The sequence below is a fragment of the Falco punctatus genome, assembly GCF_963210335.1.
Source record: "Falco punctatus genome assembly, chromosome: 2".
NCBI classification, from domain to species: domain Eukaryota; kingdom Metazoa; phylum Chordata; class Aves; order Falconiformes; family Falconidae; genus Falco; species Falco punctatus.
Window position 1 is genome coordinate 15,327,362 of NC_137581.1, and position 14,434 is coordinate 15,341,795.

At 38.3% G+C, this 14,434-nt stretch overlaps 1 protein-coding gene across 3 annotated transcripts in view; it reads right to left on the reverse strand.

Moving 5' to 3' along the window:
* TRPC6 (transient receptor potential cation channel subfamily C member 6) overlaps window positions 1-14,434 on the reverse strand; it is a 123,119-nt gene that overhangs the window by 93,806 nt on the left and 14,879 nt on the right. Inside the window, exon 1 of one of the 3 annotated variants that reach the window (XM_080376477.1) lies at window positions 1-14,434. This exon is cut by the window's right edge and continues 14,879 nt beyond it. The exons of the other annotated variants lie outside the window; for them this stretch is intronic. Coding sequence (XP_080232603.1) covers window positions 1-47 — 47 coding nt within the window. The 5' untranslated portion in view covers window positions 48-14,434. 3 annotated transcript variants of the gene reach the window in all.

Here is a 14,434-nt window from a genome sequence, read left to right on the forward strand (position 1 = left end):
CTTAGCTCAGAAGTTGCAATGCCCTTTGGGCGTACCAGCAATGCCATCTGTTTTCAAAAAAGGGAAAAAAGGGAACATGTATCAGTGCATGCATATATTATATATATGTTTATAAAAGGAGAGAAAACAAACATGTATCACACGGTACAAAGAGCCCATCGCAGCCATTGAATGGGTATAAATCCAATTGTAATACACTAACTAATCCAGGAACTGCATGGGGAGATTCAAGCATGTGGTGAAACAATTCCAGCAAGAATTCAGCTCACACCCACAAGGTCGACTTTTTCCTTTTCCCTGTTCTCCTAGTGGCATGAATTACTTCTGGCATGAGTCAGACAGTTTTCACCATTACCTTTAGCACAGTTTATATACAGTTGTAGTTCCAGGCAATGGGGTACAGTACCACCAGAAAGGTCAGAGAAACACAAAAAACTTCGGCAATACAAAAGCTGGAGAGGATTAGAGAAAGCATGATAAAAGTAATGTAAAATGCCTTAACAAGACAGTATCTCAGCTAGATGCTGCTTCTGCTTCGTCAGAGGAATGCTGCCAAAGGTAAGAAGTCTGAATACGATACTTTGACTTTATTTTTGCAAACTTCTATTAATTTTAGCTAATCATGCTTGTCCTAAACTTAAGACTACTGAGCATCTTTTAAGAAGAACACGCACAAAAATTTGATCCTCAGTAGAATAATTCTTATCCTCTGTAGCACAGATACAACAATAAAAAACTATTAGGTCACAAAGCATGAATTCTAGACAGGAGACAATGTGGCAACTAAAATCACCCCAATATTTCCAAATGCAATGCAAGTAAAGATAGAAGAGAGTAGAAGAAAATTAAAAAAAATAATAATATAGCTAATAGAATGAGGGGAAATACACCTGCATGGTTTCTCCATTAAATGACACAAACCACTGAGCCTGTAACAGGGATATGGCAGACCAGCATGCTCTCCAGCCAGCACTGAACTAACACTCCAACATAGCAATAAACTGTGCTTTAATCGTATTTGTCAGCTTCTGGATTGTAACCAAAAACTGGGTAATTCTGTTACCCTCAGGAGGTCTATTCAGTCTCTATTTATTACTTGAAATCTAACTATTAACATCAAATTTAGCTGAAAGCAATGTAATCCACTCATCACTACCATTGACAATAATTGTGTCTGATTTTTTCCGAGAACTGTAGACATGAAATATAACAATCCTAAGATCTCATCAAACAGCATCTAAGTATAGTCCCTAAATTCAGTTCCTCATGCTGAAATATTATTCAGGTTATATTTTTTAAAAAAATATTTTATCTTTTCAGATGTCTCTCCCTGATCTTGACCTGTCACGGGTGAAGCCTCTGAACTAAAGAAAATTGCCAATAAAATCAGGATGGGAGAAAAATATGGACTTCAGCATCATGGATACTCGATGCTGAATACAAATGTCCCATGTGACTGAAGAAAAACTAGACTAATATGGTAAGTTATGAGTGGATGGAACTGTGGATAAAAGGGACTGATATGAAATAAAATCCATGTAAATATCCAGTTAGGAAAATGACAACCAACAACCTCAGGACTACTCAGAGTACAGGAAAAAGCACTACAGGTCCTTTAAGTGTCTGAAAAGGAAATAGTAATAGGAGAACCTGTTGGAATTAGAGGAGTGGCTAGGGTTTGGTGAAAGAACCCCTCTCTGAAGAAGCAGCACATACATGTTCTGCTCAGCACCTGAGGAAGAACGGACAAAAAGTTCTCTGTTCTATGCAAAAAACCCCAAAACCTAGAAGATGGTATAACTATACTAAAGACAACAATTAACCTAGAGATAACTGTGTTTCCCATAAACCAGACAAGCAATAATATATAAAAACACAATTCCAAAAAGGTAATGGGTATGATTATTCTAGCAGTCACATTTGACTAGTTAAGGACCTTAACATGTTTATCCATTTGTTAATTCATTATACCCTGTAACACAATGAAATGTGTCCCTCAGCTAATACAGATGTTTGTCTAATGAGGTACTCCTACAAAATGAAAACTTCTGCTTGTGGGAAAATAATGAAATGTGCCTATCTATACTCCTCCTGCATGTTAAGAAGTAATTTTCATTATGTAAATGTGATATATTGCTAATTAAATGGAAGAAGCAAGGTAATATGATTAAAATTTACATTAAAAGTGCTTAAAAAACAAAGTGGTATTCAACAAAAAGAAAAGCTGAGTGGTGTTACCCAGAAGAAAACTAAAAACAGTTTAAAAACATGAAACGGAATTCTGTGAAAACAAGGAGGGAGCAGTGCTATTTCTGTAGATGCTACCCACTATCTGCTGCAAAGTAGGTTGAAGAAATATGTATTCTACACCAAATAAAATAAAATAAAAACTCCACTAAAAATCAGCACAATATAACTTCAGGATAAAGAACAGTCACTGCAAAAATGCTCAGCATTTCAATGTGTGCTTACATAAAAGGGAAAACAGTGTAAAAAAAACAATTAATTTGGGTTACTTCTAATAACTGTAATAACTGTTATTGAAAAATAATTACTTTATAAGGCTAAAGAAACAATGATGACGTTTATTGTTCCCTGCTATGCACAAATAAAAGTACTTTATACCCTGACCTCAGGGACACTTAGTGAAAACAGAATTGGTGGCAAGACACATGGGCAATTCCAGCAAGAAAAGATCATTCACCGGTCTCAGACCTGAGATGTAATAACAATTCCAATACACGGCACAATGTAAAAGAGAGACCATATTTGATAGATCAAAGACATAAAATGAGACCTTTAACATTTACTTCATAATTGCAGGATATTTTCCTGTGACGTTTGTAAAATGTAAAGAACCTTCTGCCTCACACCACCACTCGAAAGTAGAAAACTCTGGCATCTACTGAACATCATGCTGCCTTTGATCCCACAGAACAGATGAAATCCCTGAGCTACTGTATTTGACGATACCATTTACTTCTTGTAGCTGTCCAGTTAGGTAATAATAATAGAATAATAGAGAGGCTCTTACAACTACTTGACAAAGACCAATGTTACATTTAAATGAAAATCTAGAGGTTCACTTTCACAGTGGAAAACTATGAGACCTTTATCTTCAAAAAGAAACCCAAGAAACAGACAAAATAACTGTTCCAACTTGCTGCCATTTTTCTGGGAGGTGGCAACTGTGGATTGAGACTTCTGCGTGAGCTGAAACAGGTCTTGCAACTTGGTCTTTGACACCCCACAAACGCACCTTACTGCTAAATAATTCACTATGGTGAAATAAAGAGATGAGAAATCTTCCTAAGGGGTATTTACTCAACAAGACACATAAACACAGATTTTGGAGCACTGACTTTGCCGTGCAATGGTAAATACCAACCAAAATCAGTTCTTACTTAGTCCTAATTATTATTAAAGTATACTGGTTTTGCAACATACTTTAGAGAAGAACTTAATGTAATTAAGTCTTAGTTATATAGAATCAAAGCAGAATAATACCATAAGGCATTTTTTTAGTGTGAAATCACATTTACTAGCAGAGTTAAGACCCAGAGAACATCAGGTTTGGAGGACAGAAGGAAAGTTCTCTGCTGGAAAAATAAACTAAACCAGGAGAAATAAGAATCAAAGTAGCCTCTTCATGAAAAATAAACTAAACCAGGAGAAATAAGAATCAAAGTAGCCTCTTCATTCATCCAGTGGCAAATACAGGTTCTGAAAAGCAAAACCATTCAGCAGGAAATTTTCTTCCTCATCTAACTTCTAACTTCACTTAACCAGATTTTAACCAAATACATGAGGAGAGAAGGGGATGTTCTGTTACTTGGATAAAAAAACCTTATTGTGGAGAAGAAAGCATTCACATGGTTGATTTGTCATTTGAAATGTACGATTTTGATAAGATTTTTGATAAGATTTTGCATCCGCTCCACAGACAACTAACTAGATTTTCCTAAAGACAGGAGACAGAGTTGTAGTTTTGGTCACAACCGCCTTGCCTGGGCTGGTCTCCCAAGAGGACAACATCAGTCAGACAGGAACATGCAGATACACTCTGAATGCTGCTGCCCGCCAAGGGAGTCACACCACATATGCATTACTTGAAACAGGGTTCAGCAGAGAGCTGAAACTGCCTTCTATACAGCCAGCCAGTGGGGGGAAACAAAAGCAGTTAACATTAAATTGACTTATGTATGATTTAGGGTGGTTTCAACAGACAAAGTTAAACATTCTTACTTCAAACATACTGAAACACTTTGGATTAAAACGTAAATAGAAAATATTTCTGAGAACAGTGTGGTCAAGACTTATTTGGCAAAAGAAAAATTTGAAATTTCAATATTTTAATCATGAAAACAGATACAGGAACAGTAATGTTTCATGGGAACAGAAATTCCAAACTTACTCAGCTTTCAATTTTACATAGGACTTGGGAAAATGGGAACACAGAATTCACATATATTCTCTACTGGACAAATGAAATTGCTCTGTTTTGCCAAGTCTGCAAGGTGACATCCCAGAACAAAGGCAGGGAACAAATGAAAAAAAACCCATGCACTCAGAGTTTTTCTTACAATTTTTGTTTACTTAGCAAGTTGTTTTTTTCCCCCATGATCCTCTTGTAAATGTTATACTGCTTACTCTCCGGAGCAGCAATAAGTGAAGTGTGAGGAAGAGAGTCATGCTGTCATGCAGAAATAATCCCTGGGATATAAAAGTCAGTCTGATCAATATACTGTTTCTGTAGATGCTGCATACAAAGAGTGTAATGAAAACAGTTTCATGGTCCCTCTCCCCCACTCTGCGACATCCAGTTCCAGGGCACAAGAACATACAGCAGCTTCAGCTGGCTTTGCTGTTCTCTGGGAATTACCTTGAGTTTTTAAGAGGATGTCAATTGATGACTGGACACAGGTGGAAAAAAGTCATTCTCGTTTTGCACATCCCTAACCTTCTACGTTTCTTTGAAACGTTCCTTCCAGTTACATCGGTTTTACCACCTTACCTTTTTTTGTAAGGTATTTAGCAGTCATAATTTTGTATGCACTGCCTCTTACATTCTCAGAACTGATACTTTCAGGTATAGATAGCAGGAATAGATGCTTTCTTGTTTCCTTCCACCTTGTGTCTGTCTTGAGCTCAGGGGTTACTAAGCAGAGCAAGAGGTAAGGTGATCTTGTCAAACACTGACTTCACCCAAGACAGTGATACCCACTGGTATCAGTGAACACATTCCACTAATGATTCGTTTGTTCATTGCTCTAAGTATAGCAACATGCAAACATGTCAAATGAGCATCACAGGAAGATATGCTCACTTCCTACAAACAGAAGGGCTATTATGCCGATAAAGTTACAATGAACTTGACCATTTGCTATCATCACATAGCAGGGCAGTAGAACCCCAGCAGATACAAAGCCAGGATCCCAGCTCTGCACTGCACACCAGAAGAGCCACCCCACATCCCTTACGAGCCAAGAAGCAGCAGCCTGCTGCCGAGTCTGCCTGTGAGCTTGCAAAGAAGGATGCACTACAATATTCAGGTGGCATTCAGCCCTCCAAATCTTGTTCCGTATTTCTTACAACAAAAAGCAGCCAGCTATACTGTGACACTGCCCAGGGGCTGTCTGGCTGGCAATTCGTATCTGGGGCAACATTCCCCCTCTCCCAGTATAACACTGATACATTTAAAAGAATTATTCCCAGATAAAGAAATTAGAAATTGCCTCTCACACAGAAAAGACACTTTGCTGCTGCATCTTTCATGCAATTCTGACTCTCCAAAACAGTCCTCATGTCTCTAAATGAAACGTATCTTTGGTGTCTTTCAGTCTTGAGGAGAAAACAGCATGCTACACTATGATTAGTAGTGGGCAGGATGCTTCCTTAAATTCCAGGGACAGTCACTAGCCACTTGAAACAAAAACCTGTACACATGAAAATAATTTATGAATGGAGGGAAATAATTCTGCATGAACCTTCAGGTCACCAAGATACTGAAAATGAAGATTTTCATTTATTCCTAAACAGAAAATGTTCCTGTTTTCTATGTAAACTTTATGCAAATTTCATGCAATTAATGTTTTAAAATTCTAAATAACTGCAGCATAAAATTGTGGTTACAACTGAAATACATTCTCAAGTTCAGTTTGTATTGGCCTGCATGCAAACTGCCGAAGCATTAAATCAATTAAAGGTGATATCAACAAGCCATGCATGTAACTCAAGTGGGAAGAACATGATCTGACATCACAGAATGTTAGTAAACACCTTTAATTGTAGGAAGTTCTATTTTGAGACAAAGGTACAACACCACTAACAATGATACTTTATTCACGACAGCCAACTGGAAAATCAGGAAAGAGGAACTGAAATTCTGTAAAATCTTTTGTGATGCTTATGCAATCTCTACCATTATGATTTATTTAAAAAATAATCAGATTTAATATTTTTGCTAACTGTAAGTAAAACTTTTCATGAAAATTAAAGATTACCCTCTAGCTGCTTGGCTCAAATTTCAATTTAAGATTAGGAAAAAAATTACTTTTGCTAAAAGATAAAGCCATTTGGGTCTACTTATATACCATCTTCCTCTTCCTGCTTCTGTTCGCTAATGCAGTGCAGATGATTAGATGATTAACATGAAAAGTATCTCTTAATTCTCTCCTCCAAAAAAAAAATAGTCAATCTAAATGTTTTGTAGATCGGTAGCCAAAGGTCAGAAAATCCACCTATATAAATAAACATGTCAGAATTCAGCGTTAATCAAAGAAATACACAATTTTCAATGTATAACACTTATTTTTCATTTCTAAAGTCTGTTCCTGAAATACATCATCTTTTCTTCCAAATTTAAGTTATCTATCATTGAGATCCACTACAACACAAACAGTAAAACACAGTGCAAAATATACATTGAGGGATACTGAAGACTGAGGATAGTATTTTCCACAGGCGTATGGACACAAATCCCACCAAAGTCAGCGCCAGTGCGTCTGCGTGTTGTGCAATACAGATTTGCTATTCATCAGCAACCCTTCCACAAAATTTTAGTTACCAGCATGATTCACCCAGTCCTGAAAGAGATCTGATGAACTACCCCCTGGAGGGGCCTGCCTCTCACACACCGCAGGAGGAGCCCAGACTACTGGGTCAGGCTGGATGCTTTGTTTCAAACAAACCTCTTGGCCTCTCCTACATTTGCTACCACTCCTGCCACATGAGCAGCAGCCAGACTAAACGCCTGAAGACCACCAGAGGGATGAAAGCAGGTACCAGTAAGATTTCTACCTTCCAACCTCAAATCCCATGTCTAAAGCAAAAGCAAAAGAAGATGGTAAAGTTCCTGACATTTTTACTAAAGAATATGTGGTTTGAAAATAATCCACGGATGGAGTTTTTATCAATCCTACTGTGCTTTATCCACAACACGCAATACCTATAACCTGATGTAGAAGTTCAAAACTCATGAAATTGGGAACTCATGAACATGAAGCCATCAGAAGCATACATCTCCAACAGCAGCAGTGCTCCCAAGCTCCTGCCCCTCCCTGTACACATGCATGCTTGCTGTCTTTGGGGTGACACCTGGACACGTATCATCCCTCCCATCTCCTACTCAAGTTTCAGTGAAAAAGAAGTCCAGACAGGAACTGCACCATACTTCCCCCACAGCGATTCCCCGTTTCCCTTCCTCCTTGCTGTGTTCCTCCATGCCTCTTCTGACCCGTTGGAGATAAAGACCTTCATGCTGTGAGTAAGAAGTCTTAGCACAGCCAGAGGTCAGAAAAGGCACACAGATACCAGCAGTGCTGCTACCCCTGTACCAGCACCTTCCTCATTGATCCATGCAGACATGCCACAAATCCTGCATGAACTGAAGCTGGTTAATCCACAAAGGATATTATTTCCCTTTATGCTGTCACTGATTAACTAGGGAAATTTCTGCTGTTTTTCAGACTTGATGTAAAAATCAATAACATTGTAACCTCAAGTCATTAAAGATCCTCAGATAGCTTTGTAAGATTAGAGGCATTAGCCTTGCTGTCTCTGTAAATCCCTACCTAGAATATTTTTTAAGTTTCCCTTCCTATTATTAAATGCCATTGCCGATTTTAGGCTGGAAGTGGCTGTGGGGTAAGAAATCCCAGTCTATATTTTATATATCAACTTGTTAGGTAAGATCATTATTATTTTATCATACAAAGCACTGCTGAAATTTCACTATCACATCAGTTGCTGTTTACCTACCAATGTGCTCACATCAGATGTTGCTAAATGATTAAATACCTTTCTGACTTAATCCTCTACAATTCTATTTTTGAAGAAAAGTTGAAAAGAAAAAAACTTCTACCTCTTCGTACCATAGAGAGTGTTCACCCTGCAGACATTCTGGAGATACTGCTATCGCTGACTATTTTGTTAGCAGTGCTCTAGAAAATGTTTTAAATAATATAGACTTTATCTTCAGATACTTATGCTCCTCTGCCACTCTAATTTTTGCTTGGTTTATTTGTTGCTTAGATGTCCATTCAAGATATTGATATTCTTCCTCCACCATATCTGCCATGTTGTTGTAACTCTTGCATGTCTCCCGGCCAGCAAGAGGACGTTACAGACTCTCAGCCTCACCAATGTCCACAGGATTCGAACAGTAGCACAGATTACAGCCCAAACTTTCCAGAGATTTAGATATTGCATGGTTTAGTTTCCAGATGCTGAAGCAAGAATACCAATGTGAGGCCATACAAAATATCTAGTATCCTTGGAAAGTTTCATCCCATTCCCACTACCTCAAAATGAAGTTATATTAACCAACTATTGTTACCACTACTGCACTTCTATCCATTTTTTGTCAACAGTTGTTGCATTTTTTTGTTCAGATTTTTACACTTACAGATGGGGGGTGGGGTGGGGGGGAATCATCTATTTTAAGGGGAGAAGTATGATTCTAAGACTCACTTCAGAAAGCTACAAGAGCAGCAGTCTTCAAAAACTGTCTTGAGAAATGTATAGCCAACTTGTTCTTAAAAGGAGAGGTAAAGAGCTACAGGGAGGAAGAGTCATCGCTGCCATCCAGCAGCCTGCAGGACTTAAATGTCTGCACAGAAGTTTTAGAAGTTCAACTGCAAATGTCCTCAAGTACCCCACCGCACTGGAGTTAACTTCATTCACCCCCTTGGTACAGTGGAGCATGTTGATCCTATACAGAGCCAGAACCCTCTGAGCAATCATCCTGGTCCATGTGCTCCTTCAGGACAGAGCAAAGCAAAAGCCAGGCAGTGAACACAGTGCAGGCAGATTCTTCCTTTGCTTCAGGGCTAAGAAAAGCTCAAGAATTCTCAGAGCACAGGATTTCCCTTTGAATAAGTGCCACTTGTATTATATACATTTATAATAACTTCTAAAAGCACTTCTCTCCCACATGTGCCCAAAGTAAAGCTCTACAATCTTTAAATTACCATTTCAAACACCTTTCTGTACTTAATATATTTGGATCATAGTAGGTTTATTGGAATCAATTACAAATTAATAAATCCAGCAAGAAAAATAAATATATCTTCAACTCATGTATAATCCAGCAAACTTAGCAAGTGCAGATAATAAACTAGAAACTTCTACTTCATGTGATATTTCATTAATAAATGTTAGAAAACACTTGATACTTGAAAGTAATTTTAGCTTAGCTTAAGGAAATAATGCATAAAAAACAAAGATTAGCAGAGTGGAACTGAAGTAACATAGAAAATCAATTATTGCATCACAAAACAGTAGGAAAAATTGTTTATAGTCTTCAGTCATGAAAAACAGTTGGTTAGGAATAATTCTCAAACAGGCTCACTGTGTTTTCTGAAAGGATTACAAAAAAAAAATAAAAATTTCAGTCTGATCCCACATATATCACTTAACATGGTTACAAACTCCCAGAATGTGACCATAAATGTTGGCACATATTGCAAATGCTTAGGAAAAAAACCCTACAATCCACTATTTTAACTAATACCTGGATTATTCATGGCACTAAGTTTCCTGTGTGGTGGGTCGTGCAAGTGAACACACGTCTCTCTCAAGCTCAGCTGTTTCATGTGGGATGGGTGCAGGAGCCCAGTGATCAAGATGTATCAAACACTGCCTCCATCACAAGACCCCACTCCTAAGCGTGCTTCTGCTATACATGACTCGGCATATGCGTGGGCATCTGGGGAAGGGAGGGCACTTTCCCACACTATGATTAGCAGGGAAATGGTAATCATGATGTTCACGGCATGAGTCTCAATGGCAAAGACCTCGCCAGCTTCGCAGCGCCAGTTTCCAAAGCATCCTCCCACAAGCTGCACGGCGGTTAGAAGTATTTCATGGATGCATGCTGGTGGCACTGCTGTTAGGGTCTCCTGTGATGTGTCAGGTGCTGTTGAGGTGCTTAACTAATGCAATCTGTGATTTAAATCACTGCTGTTCTAAGTACCACACTCTCTGCTGTCAAGCACCCAGCAGCTGGAAGGCTGACAGCTGGACTGTGTACAACATGTCTGTTTGCGAATGCACGTCAAGAGCTTCACAAAAAGCGTCAAGTATCGCATTGTTACCACTTGGCAGGCCTAAGACATGTACACAGAGTAGGACTAGCAAAGCATAGCAGTCTGACCTGGTCACCTGTTCTAGAAAAGGGGAGAAAAATCATGTCTGGAACAGCTGAAATGTTTACACTACAGGCAAAAACCTTGCAGAAGAAAAAGAAAACATAAATCACTCCTTAAAAATGAGGGAATCTTCCCTTTTGAAACGCATCTAAGCAATCAGTCATCATTCCTAAATTCAGTTAATGTGTCTGACAGAAAAAACCCAGACTGGGCCAGGAGGAAAATCAGCACAACCAAGTGTTTATTTGAACTATCACCAGTGCTGACAGAAGAAGATGGGAGGCAACAATCCAGCACTGTAGTCCACCCTGCCAGCCTGCTGGGCACATACTTATTTGCTAGTTAAGCTGATCAGGATGCATAAAAATAACATTTCAGCAGGAACCAGGACAGCTGTGGCTGCCAAGTTTTTGCAACACCTCCTCAGTCTCAGGCTAGTTACTGTCCAGCTCCAAGTTAAGACACTGCCTGCTTGCACGGGGCAGGTCCCCTCACGTCATGGCGAAATCAAGGTCCTCTCTTTTCAAAGTAACAATTCAGCTGGCTCCAATAGTAGCTTGTCCTTACTAGCAGCAATTAACCAGCATCTGATTAGAAATGAGATCTCCTGTGCAGCTCAGGGATTATAAGCTGCCACGCGCACAACTATTTGCATACCACAACAGAGCCACATGTAGGTGTGTTGGAACCACGACTTGCACGTGGTCAGGAGGGGCTGCTGCTGCTGCTGCTGCTAGTCATTTATAACCAAGTCAATTCGCAATATGAACCCGCTAAACACCTGGGCTATCCAGTAGAACTCCCGCTACCTTCAGCAGACCAGACTTAACTCAAAAGAACATGGGTATCATTTGTAAGACATGCACCATTTCATTCAAGATTGGTAACAAAGCAGCAAAGTTTCATGGAAATTCTCCCGTGTGAATATTCTGTAAAATGCTGGTGCTGCAACACCAGACCTTGCGACCTATACTCTGCTCTCCAGGGTATTTTTAAATCCAGTTTGTATCAACCATGATCTTTTGGTCCATGAACCTGCATAGGAAGGCCTCACAGATACTAAATAATTAAAAAAAAAACCTCAGTTCTTTCATATAAGGTATATACTGACACCAAAACCAGTATTTATTCAATCTCTAAGGGCAAAAAAGAACTCCAGTCATGTTCTGCTGAGATGGGAGTGTACAAGGTTAGTTTTGGTTTTAATTAATGATGTATAAGGAAAAACAGTAACAGCAGTACGACTAAGGGCACTACCGAAGGAATGTTTAGGCAAAGAGGCAGGCATCACATCTACTTCTTGGTGATTCATGAGTACTATTATTACTACTATTTCTAATTTTTATTTCATAACTACTATTCCACATTAAAAGAAAGTGGCCCGTCCACAACAAAGCTTTCACCCAGAAAATCCACATCCACAGCCATTTTGTTCAAATTAGTAACTTTTTTAAACAAAAGGAAATTACATTCAACTCTTGCAGAAAAGAAGCTATCCACACTTCCCACATAGCTTTGAGAACACACCTAAAATGACAATTCTTGATATGCAGTTCCTCTGCCGCTCCACTTACTTGGGGTTCTTGTACCAAATCTCACATTTCATTCCTAGTGCCCTTCTGGGTTTTTTTTTATATTGACAAATGTTTATTTAGATATAGTAGGTTGCAGGGGACAATAGAGATGTCAGTTGCACTCACAGTATGAAAAAGTGTTGTTGTATAGAAATGGATATAGAAAATAAACCCAGACTTTAGTTAGTCATCTTCACATTATATTCCATAACTTCTATTTTGCTAAAACCAGTGTACTTGATTATGTACTTAAGTTCTCACTGCTAAATAAACGATAACTTTTCTACTGCAAGATAAAAAATGATAATCCATTTCAGAGAAAACTGCATGTAATTTAATTATCACGAAGCTTTTCGTCCACATTTAGTTATCAAAACTTACATTTAAATACTGCTTATCAAAGCAAATCCTTTAAGCCTCCTGTTGAGTACTCCGTGTGCGTGTTTAACTCACAAGTATGTGCACAAACATGTAAGTAAGACCCATTTTATGCACTTTAAGATTGAAGCCCTTTGCTAAGTCATTGTGCCCTGCATCACAGTTTGAGGTATGAAACTCATAAAGGTCATAAAGGTCATAAAGAATTTGATGAATATAGCTCAACTGCCAACATTTTCTTTTGCTCATGTTTGCAGAGCTGAAAAGTCTAAACACAGCTTGATGAAGAAGACCTACCATGCCAAGTCACCTTTATTTGGGGATACTGATAGCTGGCAGGAATTCTTCAAGTAGCCAAGTTATTATAACCTTCAACTTTTGTGGTGGCAAATGCTGCTGGGAGGGTGTTTGACAAAGAACACGCTTGTTATTAACAGTTAAGTATGCCATATATATCCCACACATTTTTTAATCACTACTCAATCCTCCTCATGCAAATTTAACAAATGACTTATATTTACATGGAAAGCTTCCAGTTTTATAAAATTAGGTCCCACAGGGAGGTGACTTTCACTCATTTGGTAACTAAGTACGAGTTAGGGTATAAATAAAGCTACAGAAATACTGCAATGAGTCAAGCAAAACTGATTATGAAGTATTAGCCTAGGAAACCGTTCAGGTAATGGAGCTGACCAAAGTTAGTTCACTGTTAAATTAGTACGCATATGCAATGAACATAAAAGTGCCTAACAACTAAACCAAACAAATCCCACAACTCTTCATCAAAAACAAACATATGTGGGGAGAAAAAGCAGAACTGAACTAAAGATACAATTACTGTTAAAAGTGAAGCATTCTCTTCCAGATACTGGTAAGAAACACAGAGGTAACTAAAAGCTGGATTTTCTGGGGTTTGGTAATAATCACGTTCTTTTACCCAGGACTTCAGGGATTAAATTCAGTCACCCAGAATGTGAGAGCTCCAGACATGTTTTTATTTCCTGTGCTCAGCAGGAAGTAGATCCATTAGTCCTAATTCATAGGAAAATGTTCCATCCATTAGGCTATAAAAGGAAATGATCCCCTTCCATACTAACTCTTCTACCTTTTCGCTATCAACAAAACTACTGCAACATATTTTCAGAGGACGTAGCATCTCAGCAAAGAGACTAGCAATCTGAAACACAGCTGCCACATTGCACAGTACTCCCTGAAGAGATTATGTCTAATGAAGAGGCTGGAAGATAATTTTTCAGGTCATTTCAAGCAAGATAGTTGAGGCTGAAGATAAAAATAATACTAATGCCAATAGCAGAAACTGTTATATTACAGGCAAGAAAGAAATTATTAAACATATTATTTAACAAAAAAAAAAAGTTTTAAAGTATGCATTGGGTTTGATAGTGTTGAGAAACACTTGATCTGAAAACCACAAAAGCTGAGGAATAATCTATGCCTCAAGGCACTTATGCACATTCAGAACCCTTTATTCCCCTGTTTTCATCTGATAATTTTTGTGCCTCGTTTACTTCACAACTGACATTTTAACGCATAATTATCCTTCCTCACGTGTATAAGAAAACATATTTATTTTTCATTATACAAAATATTTCAAAGTATAAATAAGCAATATAACCAGATGTCTGACTGAATTAGTGGATCCTCACTAGCTTAGTACGCTGACAATCTATTTTTCAATAACATTTTTTCAGCAGGGAAGTTTACATAAAGTACTATCACTTTCAAATCGCACTGTACATCAGCACTCAGATTTGGGGTTAGACTTTAACATGCATTTTCCATCCTGTTTTAAACTACAAAACCAGGCTCTTT